This window comes from Diabrotica virgifera, chromosome 3 (assembly GCF_917563875.1).
Source record: "Diabrotica virgifera virgifera chromosome 3, PGI_DIABVI_V3a".
In the NCBI taxonomy this organism is placed as follows: domain Eukaryota; kingdom Metazoa; phylum Arthropoda; class Insecta; order Coleoptera; family Chrysomelidae; genus Diabrotica; species Diabrotica virgifera.
This window is the reverse complement of record NC_065445.1, coordinates 261,276,318-261,292,603: the sequence shown is the minus strand read 5'-3', so window position 1 is coordinate 261,292,603 and position 16,286 is coordinate 261,276,318. Positions and strand designations below refer to the sequence as shown.

The 16,286-nt window shown below is 33.0% G+C and overlaps 2 protein-coding genes across 2 annotated transcripts in view; one reads left to right on the top strand and one right to left on the bottom strand.

Annotated features, from left to right (window-relative positions):
- Window positions 1–16,286, bottom strand: part of LOC114326839 (trypsin-2-like) — a 34,474-nt gene that overhangs the window by 4,819 nt on the left and 13,369 nt on the right. Inside the window, exon 3 of the mRNA XM_028275300.2 lies at window positions 1,913–2,140. Within this exon, the coding sequence (XP_028131101.1) occupies window positions 1,913–2,140 (228 nt within the window). The remainder of the gene's footprint in view (window positions 1–1,912; window positions 2,141–16,286) is intronic.
- LOC126881720 (uncharacterized) lies at window positions 15,301–16,280 on the top strand. The gene is made up of 2 exons (XM_050646154.1): window positions 15,301–15,633; window positions 15,779–16,280. Exons 1-2 carry the CDS (start codon window positions 15,394–15,396, stop codon window positions 16,067–16,069), a joined length of 531 nt encoding a protein of 176 aa, XP_050502111.1. The 5' UTR covers window positions 15,301–15,393; the 3' UTR covers window positions 16,070–16,280.

Sequence of the window (16,286 nt, the reverse complement as noted above, 5' to 3'; positions counted from 1 at the left end):
GAATGCTGTCATTTCTCTTGATTGATAAATTTCTCCTAGTTTTCTGCACAAATAATTAAAAAAAATCACAAAAAAAGGTTGAACAAAAGGTAAAAGTAGATAATCACAAAAGGTTGAACAAAATCTTCTATGACATCATGTCCTGGCTCATGGTCTAATTGCTCCATCGTCAACGTCCAGGGGTCGTTCTCCTGGAAAATAAAAGAGGTAGTGAGATACTGACTTCTCATCATTTATATCAAGGAGAGATTAATGATTACGAAATAACTTGTGAGATTCTACATACCTCTGTCTCTTTCTACAGTCTCTTCTACGTCTATATCAGAGCTATCTTCCGGGGGCTCAACGTTGTCACAGAGTCCTTCGCATTATGTGCAAATTGGGGAACAATGGAAGTCAGCCTTCGTGCATCCACAATTGCGTTGGCAGCCCTTTTTACATTTTCAAGAAATATACCGTAGCGTAGCAGTGAGTTTGGTGCAGGGTCCAAAGTGGTTTTCACTGGCACGAGAATACTAGTAGTATTTTTCCAACCACACTCACTTGGATCTTTTTGTTGCTCGTCAGGTTTGGTTTGATATCAAGGTAACCATTGCTGCACCTGATAGTAAACTCTAAGTGAATGTTCTCGTGCAACAGATTCGGTAGAGAGTAATGAGGCAATGTTTGTCTTATTTTTGTTTGATGGAGATACGTATTGTCTGTATATCAAATCGTTCAGACTGGTCTTCTTTTTTCTTCCATAGAGCCATAAGAAACATGTTTCCTGTTGTGGTAACCTCATCCTGATGTGCATTAGGGTCTCTAAAAGCCTCAATGGTTGGTTTCAATTCTGTGTTTTTCTGCAGGACTTTGAGAAATATCAGTTTCCCCTGATTTAACAATGCAGAAGTAATATCACAACCACTCATCGCATGTAGGAATAAGATATGGCCCCTTAGGATTTTTTCATCAGCCAGATGAGGGTTGAAGAAGCTTTGCGAAAACTTTCCTTTTCCTGGTTTCAGAAAAAATACATTTTTGTGTTAGGACTACACAAGCCTATCAAAATGACCAGAAGGTTGATATCTCCCCCACCACTGTCACATGTTCATTTGATGGTGCCATCAGAGAACAACGACCACAGGTAGACCTGTTGTGATAATTAGGATATCAGCATCCTTCACAGGATGGAGGATGTAAATTTATCAAATGACAGCATTCTAATAAAAAATAAAGTTTGGAAATGTAAAACGTGGGTTTAGAAACCGTTAAAAATTGGCAATTTTCAACTTGCACTGTAGACCGAAACGTTCATCAGAATAAAAAAGTAAATAGTGATATTTGTAGAGAATTTTAAGCACTTTAATTTCTGTTAACAGACAATTTACTAAAAGTTAATAGTTTTCGAGATTCAAGTAAAAGAACGGGAAAAAGCAGAGATTTTTCACTTTTTTTGCGATTTACTCAATGTTCCGTCCCGAAATTTTGTCCGCAAACCTCATATTCGGATTCAGCAACCCAAAATACATATATAATGAAAAAAATCAGAACTACCTCAAAACTTTCCTAGTAAAAACACAATTTGATTGAATCATGTTGAGTATCGCAGGCCACACTGCTAGACAAAAAGAACAACGTTGGAATGCAACAATACAACACTGTAGATCTTACGAAAGTAAACGACCGAGAGGAAGATCACAGATAAGATGGGTTGATGATATTAAAAGAGTAGCCGGAACAAATTGTAAATATGTTGTTCAGGGTAAAGACCGATGGGAGGAGTTTTGAAAGGCCTATGTCCAAACGTGGACGATAGAAGGCTAAGAAGAAGAAGAATACAAAAAGAGGGACAACGACCCAAAAAGGGGTGAAATATACCGTAAATGTGTCTTATATTCTCTAGTTTTGATGTATATACTCTGTATATTACTTAAAAGGCGTATCAAGTCTGAGAATAGCCACGTCATAATCCTCGTTTTCCGATCTGTGCTGTGGATGTAATATAGCTGTTTTAACGGGAATTATTATTCCTCCTTCAGAAAGTTTAGTAGATCCACCTTTCACTGTATAGGAACCAGACATTGGAATACAGTGAGCTGCCGTAATGGCTACATTATTGGCTATCAGAGTTGCTCCACATATATGTCGATTCCGGAATCTGAAACGAAATCTGAAATCACTATTTTGAAAAGATTTATAATTTTAAGATTATAAAATATAGTTAGTTATACAGGGTGTTTCATTGGGAAACGGAAATACTTTAATGGTAAATAGAGGTCACCGAGCCGGTTCTAGATATAGTACATTTTTTGCCCTACCGACTTTTATAACCGAGTTACAGGGTGTTTTATCGATTTTGCCCATTTCTTTCCTAAGCCATAACTTTAGAACCTCCCTGAATATTTTTTTGATATTTGGTACACATATGTCTCATTCAAAACCCAAACGGCCGACATACTAACCATAAGAAAAATCCGGGTCCGGATTAACAAAAAATTATAAAGTAATTGTGACCTTAAAACAACACCCTGTATATTGACATTTTGAAAATCTGTTTGCATATTTGAAAAGAGCACAAAAAAGTAAGTTTAATGGTTCGCTTTAATTTTTCGGCCAGACAATTTTATGACTTTAATTTTGAAATTATATTGAATTTTTTAAGAACTTTGACATTAAAAAGCAGATATTATTAACTTTTAGTTATAAATTAATAAAGTTAATGAATAAATACTCATTTTAAAAATAATCAATACTTATTTACCACATTGGAACGACCCAATTACTAATGACAAGAAAAATCCAGGTCCGGATTAAGAAAAAAATATAAAGTAATTGTGACCTTGAAACAACACCCTGTATATTGAAATTTTGAAAATTTGTTTGCGTATTTTAAAAAAGCATAAAAAACTGTGTTAAAAGGTGCATGTCAAATTTTTGCTCAGATAATTTAATTACGGCAATTTTGAAATCATAATTGATTAATTCTGTCAAGGTATGACACGAAGCTGCCAGAAAAATGAAGAACAATCCCAATGTACTTAGAAAATCGATTCGAAATATTTTAAAACAAGCAAGGAAATGCATTGAACAAAATGGCGGACATTTTGAGCAACTGTTATAGTTCAAATATTTTTAATTTATGTTAAATTGTTGAATTGTAACGAATTTTTGTTTTATTAGATGTAGCAGTTTTTTTAATTCTTTACTAAATCATTAAAATATCCCAATTCTCGCAATTCTAATTTTTAATGATGTGCATATAGCTACAAATCCAGAGAATCTATGAATCCAGTGTAGTAAATAAGTATTAAGTATTTTTAAAGTGAGTATTGATACATTAACATTACATTATTATTAAAAGTTAACAATACCTGGTTTTTAATCTCAGAGCTCTTTAAAATTTCAATATAATTTCAAAATTGATGTAATTAAATCAACGGCGAAAAAATTAAAATAAGCCTTTAATCACAGTTTTTCATGCTCTTTTAAAATTTTTTAAAATTTCAATATACAGGGTGTTGGTTCAAGGTCACAATTACTTTGTATTTTTTTTTCTTAATCCGGACCTGGATTTTTCTTGTCATTAGTAATTGGGTTGTTCCAATGTGGTAAATAAGTATTGATTATTTTTAAAATGAGTATTTATTCATTAACTTTAATAATTTATAACTAAAAGTTAATAATATCTGCTTTTTAATGTCAAAGTTCTTAAAAAATTCAATATAATTTCAAAATTAAAGTCATAAAATTGTCTGGCCGAAAAATTAAAGCGAACCAATACACTTACTTTTTTGTGCTCTTTTTAAATGTGCAAACATATTTTCAAAATTTCAATATACAGGGTGTTGTTTTAGGGTCACAATTGCTTTATAATTTTTTGTTAATCCGGACCTGGATTTTTCTTATGGTTAGTATGTCGGTCGTTTGGGTTTTGAATGAGACATATGTGTACCAAATATCAAAAAAATATACAGGGTGGTTCTAAAGTTATGGCTTAGGAAAGAAATGGCCAAAATCGATAAAACACCCTGTAACTCGGTTATAAAAGTCGGTAGGGCAAAACATGTACATCTAGAACCGGCTCGGTGACCTCTATTCACCATTAAAGTATTTCCGTTTCCCAATGAAACACCCTGTATAGTGATGTCCAAAAAACAGCACTAACTTGTCAGGTTACCAGGTAAACCAGGTTTGCCCAGGTGGTATCTGGGAGAATGCAACCAGCCCTAAATATAGTTGACGACTGGTGTAATCAAGAGAGAATGATAGTCAATGCTCAGAAAATACAAATCGTCAACTTTACCAAAAAGGAACCGGAACCCTTCTGCGGCGTTGCAAAGGCAGTACCAGAACGGCTACAGGAAAGTGGGTAGCTCACAAATCTGTAGAATGGTGGAGGAATTCACCAGGACAAAGACAGGCGAAACAGTTCATTACAAAACATTCGCCAAAACTTACAGCAGATCTAATAAGCAAAGGCAGGAAAACAGTCAAAGCCATAGTAGGTCTGCTAACAGGGCACTATAAGCTGAATATGCACTTGAAGCTCATGGGATTGTCGGATGATGACCTGTGCAGCCTGAAAGAAGAAACAGTAGAGCCCATTCTATGTCAGTGTGACAATCTGGCAAATGTGCGGTTTTTTTGCATTACGAGAAGAAAATCCATCGGTAAATAGCTACATAGAAGGTTCAGTCTCTAAACTATTAGACCTTTTAAAAAGGGTCAGGCTAGAGAATGTAATCTACGACTAGAGGAGCACAATAGATGTGAATTAGTCGCAGTGGAATAGGCCAAAAGGCCACCTCTTTAAATCTATCTATATAAATAAGTCTTATCTAATGTGATAACGTTTTTACCTCGCTATATCTTTTCTTTAGCTGAAGTTTTTCTTTATTTTTTCGCAAAAAGAAAAAAGACAAGAAAGTTTAATTCTGTGTATGTAACTTCAGTTTATTTGTAATTTTTAGTCATTTTGGATTGTTTTGATTTATACTCTGGGCTAATTAGCAAAATACACGGAAAAGTTATTTACCAGCAATTTTATTGCTGGAATCGAATCTTATGATTGTATATATTAATAATATACCTAGGTATGCAAAGTGAAAGGTCGGGAGTTCGAATCCTACCAGGGGCAGAAATTTTTCATTTATTATAAATTAATAAATGGAAAATAGTTTCTGTCCTTGTGGGATCGGTACTCACCGGAGGGACCGCAGACGTTCGGAAACAATTAGCGTCTCTTTGCAAAGACAATGACGTCGACTTTGCAAAGTAACAAGACACTTACTCAACACACACACTACACATTACTACCCTGACTTACTGATAAGTTATACAATTACGTGGCTAAAGGTTCTAGTTCTAAACCAAAGCTAGAATCAGAGAAAAAAAAAGGTATGCAAAGTCCGCAGATAGTGTGCTACTTTTTTTATAACTCCAAAGATTTTAACTTTACACCAAAAACACCCAAATAAAAATTCACCGTAATTAAATTCTGCATAGAGACGTGTTTTTTCCCGATTTAGTTCGACGAAAATTTTCCCCAGAAAATGCGGGTTTTTCCAATAGAATCTTTAATTTTCAACTAAAATTTAAGATAACTAATTGTTTATCAATAATTAAATAACTTGGTAGTATAAAAGCTCTTTTTGTATAGATTATAATTCCAGAAGCCGATGGTAACTGAATTAACAGTTTAGCAACGATTGAATTTTCAATTAAAAATTTACGGTCACTATAATAACCACAATAATTATGATGCATAAGAATAACTATAATTTTTTTATAAAGAGACACTATACCTATCTAATGTACTTTACAGAATTGAAATTGAAATTTCAATTTTTGGGCTTATAAACAAATAGAAATCATGAAAACGGTATTGGAAAAAAATCGGCAGGACGCTTCTTTTAAAAGAAAAAACGTTTAATTGTGTTGAGTGGTTCCTGAGATACAACCGGTAAAAGTTGACCGGCATTTACGGCAAAGATATAAATAATAGGATCATAATTTTTGAACCATCACCATTTTATTGCCGTCCTCATCTTTATCCACACCAATTTTCATATCTTTAAAATACTCATAACATATATTATTATAATAAAAACTATCGATATTACGAGTGAAATTTGCTAAAAATAGCAAAATTCCAATCAAAAATTAGGTTGGAGAAAATGGAATCTCAAAGTTCAAAATCGGCATACGTTAAAAAAATGCATTTTCTCGGCTTCCCGTGAAGCAATTTTCTTCATTCTTTTTTTGTTCCAAAGTAACTCGAGTAGAGCCATCTAAATAACGAATTATTAAAGGTCAAAGTTGCTTTTGTTTTGTTATAATAAATTAATTTATCTATTATAACAAATTTTTTTTAATTTGTTTAAATAAAGATTGTTTAAATAATTATTTAGCTTTCAAATTAGTATAGTATAGTTGATCCAAAAGATGGCATAACCCAGACATCCAAAGTGAAAGTTATCCTTCAACACCAAATTGTTCTATATGGTCCACACAACGCCCAGAAAAAAGTCGCACCATTTTGAGCGTCGGGTTTGGGGGGGGGGAGAGGGGGAGAAATCGGTAAATTCGTAGTTTCTTTAAGCTTTTCGCCAATATTTCTAAAACTATGCGGTTTAGCATAAACAACCCTCTATACAAAATTGTTTTACATTAAATTTGAAATAAAAAAGGCCCTGTGCATAATCTTTCTAAAACGAATGGTTCCAAAGTTACGGAAGTAGTATGGTATAACTGGTCCAAAAAAAGGCCTAACCCAAACATCCAAAGTAAAAGTTTTCCTCCAACACCAAAATGTTCTATATGGTCCACATATTGTTCAATAAAAAGTTACACCATTTTGAGCGTCCGGTTTGGGAGGGAGAAGTTTGGGAGGAATTTTGCTATTGTTGGCAATTTTCACTCGTAATATCGATAGTTTTTATTATAATAATATATGTTATGAGTATTTTAAATATATGAAAATTGGTGTGGAGAAAGATGACCGAAATAAAGAGGTGATGGTTTAAAAATTCTGATCCTATTGTTTATATCTTTGCCGTAAATGCCGGTTAACTTTGACAGGTTGTATCGCAGGAACCACTTATCACAATTAAACGTTTTTTCTTTTAAAAGAAGCGTCCAGCCGATTTTTTTCCAATAACGTTGTCATGATTTAATTCAGCTTAATATTTCCCGAGATATTATATTTGTTTATAAGCCAAAAAATTGTTTATAATTTTAAAATATTCCTGAGACAGCTTAAATAGTCCAATTTCACTTCTGTAAAGTAGATTAGATAGGTATAGTGTCTTTTTATACAAAAATTACAGTTATTCTTATGCATCATAATTATTGTGGTTATTATAGCGACCGTAAATTTTTATTTAAAAATTCAATTGTTGCTAAACTGTTAATTCAATTGCCATCGGCTTCTGGAATTATAATCTATACGAAAAGAGCTTTTATACTACCAAGTTATTTAATTATTGCTAAACAATTATCTTAAATTTTTGTTGAAAATTAAAGATTTTGTTGGAAATACCCGCATTTTCCGGGGAAAATTTTCGTCGAAGTAAATCGCGAAAAACACGTCTCTGCAGAATTTAATTACGGTGAATTTTTATTTGAGTGTTTTTGGTGTAAAGTTAAAATCTTTGGAGTTATAGAGCAATAATTGAAAAAAATACGATTTTCGGTCGCCATTTTGTTTATAAAAAAAGTAACACACTATCTGCGGACTTTGCATACCTATATTATTAATATATATAATCATAAGCTTCGATTCCAGCAATAAAATTGCTGGTAAATAACTTTTCCCGAAAATGGCCTATTCTCCGATAATCTGCCCAGACTCCAGACTATTACCCAAAAAAATTAAAATGCCAGTTCGCAGTTGTCGGTTATTTCGTCATTTAAGCGACTTCGAAAAAGAATGCATTGTAGGCATGAAAGAGGCTGGTTTTGGTCTACGGGAGTTGAAGCAAAATCTCACGAAATTTCACGAAGAGTTGAAGTTAATCCATCAATGGTATTAAGAGTTTGGAGAAGGTGGTCCAATGATGAGACTTATCGGCATCGTGGAGAGTGTGAATCTCCTAGAACATTGCAAGGTCGTGATTTGCGCTATCTTAGACTTCTTGCTCTCAGAAAATAAACGGGACAGTGTAGGTACATCAAGTAAGAGATGATTTAGTTGCAGCTACAGAAAGGGTAGTCTCAAGAATAACAGTTAATCAAAGATTACTTGGAATGGAAGTGAGAGCTTACCGTCTGCTTTTAATGTTTCTCTTGACACCACAGCATAAAGCTCGATGCTTAGAACTCGGCAATACTGGAATAGCCAATGGGTGCATAAGGGTTTTGTTCTCTATGCTGAGATAAGGGTCAGACTTTTTCGAGGTAAGAGAAGAAATACCTATATGGGCCATTCCACGAACATACGCCTATTTTGGATTACTTCGACAACGAATATTTTACTGTGCAACATAAGAAGTACGAAAGTAAATGGCGCTAATAATTATTCCAATAAACAACAATGTAATTTGCAATTTACTTTCGTTCTTCTTATTTTGCACAGTAAAATATTCGTTGTCGAAGTAATCCAAAACAGGCGTATGTTCGTGGAATAGGGTATACATTTGGCTGTTGAACGTCATATAGCAAGACAACCAAGCATTGTGGTATGAGGAGATATATGTTTGGGAAGCAGATCAGCTTTGACCCGGCAGTATCGTCGCCCCCGCTAGCGAAATTATTCCGATTCGATTTTTTTGCACAAACTTACTCAAAAAGAGGTCCTTATAACATATCTGCAGTGTGCCAAGCGGTGCCGTGGTCAAAAAATTGTTTAAACAATTTTTTTAAACAAATTCACAAAAATAATTTTTTCATTTCGAACAAAAATTTTTTAGATAAATTGGCTTATTCTGAGCAAAAAAGGTCTATTGTCATTTTTTTCTAGAATTGATTGGTGTCGAGTTATATGCGATTAAAAATGTGAAAAATGCGAAAATGGCCATTTTCAAGGCTTAATTAACTCAATTAAACATTATTATTATGAAATTCAAAAAGTCACCAAATCAATGTTCAAATCCCTTCTTCAAGGTCCTAAAGAGATTTTTGTCATTATTTTATTAGAAAGCTGTTATTTTTAATTATTAACAATTAGCGCTAGAGTCCAGGATATATCGTCGCCCCCGTTAGTGAAATTATTCCGATTCCATTTTTTTGCAGAAACTTACTCAAAACGAGGTCCTTATAACATATCCACAGGGTGCCGGGCGGTGACGTGGTCGGAAAATTGTTTAAACAATTTTTTTTAAACAAATTCACAAAAATAATTTTTGCACTTCGAACAAATTTTTTTTAGATAATTTGGGACATTCTGAGCAAAAAATGTCTCTTGTGATTTTTTTCTAAAATTGATTGTTGTCGAATTATACGCGATTTATAATTTGAAAAATGCGAAAATGGCCATATAACTCGACAACAATCAATTATAGAGAAAAATCACAAGAGACCTTTTTTGCCCAGAATAACCCAAATTATCTAAAAAAAAATCGTTCGCAATAAAAAAAATATTTTTGTGAATTTGTTTTAAAAAAATTGTTTAAACAATTTTTCGACCATGGCAGCGCCCGGCACCCTGTGGATATGTTATAAGGACCTCGTTTTGAGTAAGTTTCTGGAAAAAAATGGAATCGGAATAATTTCGCTAACGGGGGCGACGGATACATCCTGGACTATAGCGCTAATTGTTAATAATTAAAAATAACAGCTTTGTAATAAAATAATCACAAAGATCTCTTCAGGACCTTGAAGAAGGGGTTTGAAACTTGATTTGGTCACTTTTTGAATTTCATAATAATAATGTTTATTAAGTTATTAAGCCTTGAAAATGGCCATTTTCGCATTTTTCAAATTTTTAATCGCATATAACTCGACATCAATCAATTTTAGAAAAAATGACAAGAGACCTTTTTTGCTCAGAATAAGCCAATTTATCTAAAAAAATTTTGTTAGAAATGAAAAAAATATTTTTGTGAATTTGTTTAAAAAAAATTGTTTAAACAATTTTTCGACCACGGCACCCTGTGGATATGTTATAAGGACCTCTTTTTGAGTAAGTTTGTGCAAAAAAATTGAATCGGAATAATTTCGCTAGCAGGGGCGACGATACTGCCCGGTCTAGCTCTAGTTCTTATTAATGGCACTCTTACAACTTGACGACATAGGTACTGTTGAAGTAATGCAACCGGATTTACGTCCCTATATACAAACCATTCCAAATACGATATTTCAACAGGATATCGCAAGACCTGCATTGCCCGGGAAACCATGGAGTTCATACAAGAATCTGGTATGGAAACTTTGGAGTTGCCATCAAGATCAGCTGATTTGTCACCTACCGAACATGTGTGAAAAACGGAAGTACTTTAGAAATGTAAACTTTTTGTGTTTATTAGACTTTCATTTAACTATTCCCAATTAAAAATGAATAACCATTTTCAATTTCGTTGCAAAACGAAAATACAGCAGCATCATATTCTAGTCCAATCAAAGAGTGCAGCAAGCACCTCTACCGGTTTCGAAACTTATTAGTCTCTCATCAAGGAGGCACATATGCTGCTCTCTCTGATCCAACTAAAACAAACCCCGGCGTGCAGTAACGGATTGCAACGAACGAAATGGCATAGATGCCCTAGCGGCAACTGCTAGCAAAAGACTAAGTTTTCACTCTGATGGCATATAAAATAATGTAATGTTACTCTACATCCCACCAGACTGAAAACAATGGAAACCTTCTCTGGTTACACCTCCGAGGCTTCTACAATTTGCAAGCCATACGGATGCTGAGACTAAGGAAGATGAGGGAATTTTACAATTTATAATTCACGTCCCATCTGCTCAGCGCGGTAAAGTTCCAACGAGAATGGTTCCCTTCGTACTCTAATCAGAGTAAACATGTAAATCAAAAATGAATAACCATTTTCAATTTCGTTGCAAAACGAAAATACAGCCGCATCATATTCTAGTCCAATCAGAGAGTGCAGCATGTGCCTCCTGATGAGAGACTAATAAGTTTCGAAACCAGTAGAGGTGCCTTTTTTGTTTCAGATATCCCAATCCTGAGATTAACTGTCCGCCATCATTTTTCGAGGCCTCGACTTTTGCGCCCTCTACAATATTAGTGTACGTGCATAAATGAAAAAAGATATATTTTTTGTACTCTCTAAGAGTTAGATATTAATATGTAAAAAGTTTTATGTTCATTTTTAATAAAGGTTATGAGAAAAAAATTCTCGAAAAAAATGATTATTTTTGGTCTTCTAAAGTGTACTAGTACCTTAAGGCATCTTTTCAACAAAAAATTACAAATAACTCGAAAAGGAGGCATTTTTTAAACTTATCGAAAGAAAATTATTTATGTCGATGAGATAAGCCTAAAAAATTGATTCCGAAGTGATTCAGTAATTTTTTTCTTTTATATAAGTTATTTGCTAATAGCAATTGTCGGCCTACTTGGAAAAATAAAGAAATAAAGACGTCAGAACTCGTGGCTGAAAGACCTGAGAAGATGGTTTGACCGCTCATCCGCAGAAATCTTTCGTGCAGTAGTTCCCAAAGCTACAATTGCCATAATGATCGCCAACCTTCGGAAGGAGAGGGAGCAATAATAAGACGAAGAATAATTTTACACCTACTTTATTTAGTCTTTAATTAATGTACAGCTGGTTCCTAAAAAAACTGATACGACTCTTAGTAAGAGCAGTGTATTAAATACCGACCAATCAAATTTTGACTGGTCTGATATTATATTATATTTATTATGACAGATAAATAATAAAATAAATAAACAACAAGCAGCTGATTACATGTTAATTCATAAATTGTAATAATTATTAAGGTCTAAATTTTGATATTATTTTGAATTCCTGCATTTTATAAAGAGTATATAAATGATAGTTTTTACATAAAATACTAAAATAGGGTTGTTGTTATTATTTTTAATATCATTGGAATAAAAGAAACGACTTAACTCAACAATATATTAAAGTAAGAATTGTTTTAAAACTGTTGTTCTGCTTACGTTAAAATGGTTCGCTATGGCAGATAGTGACCAAACATCTTCTAATTTCGTTACAATTCTTGCTTTTATTTCTTTTGCTAGCATGTGGAGCCATTTTTTGAAGTTGAATAGAATAAGTTATCTGACAAACTTTAAGATTTGGCAGTGACAGTGACAGTATGTAAATAACAAATTTTATCCTTCAAAATACACTGCTCAATTTTCTACAAAATACGCTTTAAGAGTTGTATCAGTTTTTTTAGGAACCAGCTGTACATTTATTTTTAATGTATTACAGCCTTCTACTTATTTTAATTCATTTACACTACAACATAATTAATTTATACAGTGTGTCTACGGTTGGGGTGCCCAAGAGGAAAAACTTTTTTTATTTTCAATTTTAGCGAAAAATGTCATCTTGATAAACAGTTTTGCTTGTTCTAAAACCCCCTAAAATGAAATAAAATTCAAGTTTTTCAAATCATGCTTAATTTTGTAGCCAATTTTATGTAAATCCCGAGGGGTAAACCACTATTAGAAATCATTGTACATTTTTTGGGTAATCACCTGGCAATACATGGGAATCAACTTGGGAATCCATAGGAATCACATGGAAATCATGGGAATCACATAGAAATCCATGGGAATCACATAGAAATCCATGGGAATCACATAGAAATCCATGGGAATCACTTGGAAATCCATGGAAATCAATGTGGAAATCCATAGAAATAACCTCACTTTTTAATATCACTTGTGTTCACACATGTTTTAGCTGCCTTGTTTTTGTTTAGATTTTGTGGGTTTTTGAGTGTTTTTAGTGCTAAAAAATTACAAAACTGGTAAGTAATACTAATTCTTGAGTATGGAATTTAAAAAATATGTGATTGTACCGACATTATCAGCATCTTTAGCTAATAATCTAGTTGAATTGTTTAGATTTGTTTGATTTGCATCTATGTAAATTTAAAGGGTCAATATTGCATTCACTGTATTTAAATTTATTAATTTGTATTTATTATTAACAAACCCTGCAAACATTCTGGCTTCTTTGATTTCCAACCAGGCCCTATAAATTTTACATTTTTAATGATAACTAATTTATACCTTTCTTGTTAGGACTAGCTGAACTAACATTACATAATAATTAAAATAAAATAAAATTATTATGAACAGTGTAAAAGTTAGAGAGTATGGCTTAAGTACGTCGTTGCAATCAAACTGTGCTCGAATCTGACAGCACTGTTATAATGTATCTAATAAGAATAGGTACTATATATACTCCGAGATATACTCGTAAAAAGGCATTGCTTTATTTAAGAGTTAGATTTGTTATTATTTTCAGGTTACTTACGATGGAATATATTAATGGTTTGTTAAAAAGTTTTGAAGCTGAAGTTCCCGCTTATCTCAAATCACTTCTTATATACAACGGATTTGATAATTTATATTCCCTTTCACAGTTTAATATTGATGAAGACATTGAGAGAATGGAGTGTTATGCAAGGGACGTCCTTTCAAAGGTATTGAAAGGAGAAGAAAAAAAAGCAATGTTTGGAATTGTCAGCGAAGAATGCTCTCTATTTAAAATTCCGGAAGGCCATAAAAAGCTTTTGCGCTTTGTAAAGGAAGAATCAGAAAAAAAAATTAAACTGCTAAAACGTCCACTTCTTTGTGAAAGGTCTGAAGGCTGTCCAGCTGAAAAAACTTTCCCCAAAAAGAGAAGAACAGTGACAAATAAAAGTACATCTCGATCTGAGAGTGGTAATGAAGGCGATGGTTTTTGTACTCCAAATGATGGTTGTGTTTCTCAAGATGAAGAGCAAGTTAATTATGCGATGCAGCATGTTTTAAATATTAGTCGAAGCTATATCGATAAATTTTCACGAAATGAATTCGACAAAGGCAAAATTAGTGAAGAACGATTACAAGATGTTTTAAATAATTCCAAAAACCCTAAAGTCAAAATGGATGGTGAATTTACTGCAAAAATATCTTGCCCTTTATGTACATTTATTTCTTCAGCCTATTCAGTGAAGAACTCCAAAACCGGAAGAAAATGGGTGATTTCAAACTTCCTGAGACATTATAAAATACATTTTAAAGATGATGGAACCAACTTAACTAAAAAATTACCGATTAAACCGCAGAAACCCGAAATTCAGACCACTATACTTAACTTTATAAAAAAAGATGCTAATAAAAAATGTGACTTAAACCAAGATTTTGAAGATCCAAGAGGAAATCTCTTTGACCTAACCGATCCCAATACAGATTTAAATTATGGAGCTTCGACATCATCTGGATTGCACTTGGAATTGACTACTGAATTGAGTCAAAACGATTCGTTCATTGACCAAAATTACGAAATTCATGATGAGGCACAGCAAAATAATCCTAATGGGGTTTTTTTACACTATAACACAGACCTCGACACAGACTCTCCAACAGATAATCAATCGTCGAGTCAACTAAGAACAATTGTTGTTAATGATTTTTCTACTGAGGAACATCAAGGAGCCAGCCAAGTTGTAAATGATATCCCAGTATCTGAATTAGAGTATAATCCAGACAATTCATCTCCATTGGAAGATTTTTTCTTTCTTGACAATGTAGCGGAAATCAATCAAAGCAATAATGGTTCTGAAAAAGTAAAGTCTCCCAAAGCTAAATCTTTATTTGATGATAGCAATTCCAGAAGAGAAAGAAGCTTGCGCATATTAAATGAGTTACCATATCATCAAACACAAATAACAACTTTTCTAAATACCATAAATCATGCCATAGACACTAACCCAGAAGTTACAAACACCCTAAGTATCCTTACCGAAAATCAAGGCATTAATAAATTTAATTATGGCACCAAAGGCCTACTAAAATATCTATTAGACTCAGCAATAAGAAACTCTAAAAATAAATCAGGACACACAAATAAATTTGATGATGGAATGAAACGATTCTGGCTTTATATATTCATTAGCGCAGGAAGGATGAGTTATGAAATATTGCACTCAAATTTAAAAAATATACTGCCTTCTGTCACAACTATTCACAGACAACTAGAAGAAATGAATAATATATTAGAGGGTGAAGTGAGAATTGAAGACTTAAAACTTTATTTACAAAAGAGAAATTATCCACCCATAATTTTTATATCCGAAGATCAAACTGCACTCATCAAAAAAGTCCAATATGATTCAGCTTCAAATCAAATGGTTGGCTTTGTAGCACCTTTACAGGAACACACGAGATTTCCTCGCATTAACAAATTCCCAGTTGATTCAGTTAGCGACATTGAAAATGCTTTTAAGAATAAAACATTAGCAATAAATGCATATATTTTTATGGCTCAGCCATTAGTAGATGGATCACCCGCATTTTGTATATCAATATTTGGCAGTGATAATAGATTTACCTCAGAAGATGTTTATAAACGATGGCAATATCTCATAAAGGAAGCAGGAAAACATGGAATTACAATTTTGGGCTTTTCAAGCGATGGTGACACTCGGTGCTTAAAAAGTATGAAAATTATATCGAAATTGTCATTTACTTCATTGAACCCTTACTCTCCCTATTTTCAGGTTAGTTATATAGTACTGTGATATTCTAAATTCATAATTTTATAAAACCTCAAAAATTTTTATTTTTTTTCTCACTATAAAACAATCTCGAAAACAATACATATTTTGCTCTACTATTCTATACTTAATTTGTAATTATTTTTAGGCGAATTACAATTTAGAAAATCCAGCAGTTTTTCAAGACACTATACATATATCAACGAAGCTTAAGACTCGTTTATTAAATGAAAATATTTCTATGAATATGGGAGGAAAACGAGTATCTATTGACAATATCCGGTACATAATTGAAAACTATCCTAGAGATAAACACTTATTATGCAAGAGCTTCCTTGAATGTAAGTATACTAGAATAAATTTGCTACTTACTTTTCTAATCAAGAATCTTCCAGAAAAACGTAAAAATATATCAATTTGTCAGCTTTATTCAAATTAAAGTCCCAACTAGATATATATGTATGTATGTATGTAGCTATGGTAGGACTATTATGCATTTGGCTGTATTACATAGATAATAATTTTCGGTCCACAAAACATTTTTGAGCTATGCACTGACACTTTTCTTTTTAGCTTCCGACAAAATGAACTTCAATGCAATAGACAAGTTAAGTTCTGAACATGTCACAAATATGCTTAAGGAAGTTCCCAACGCC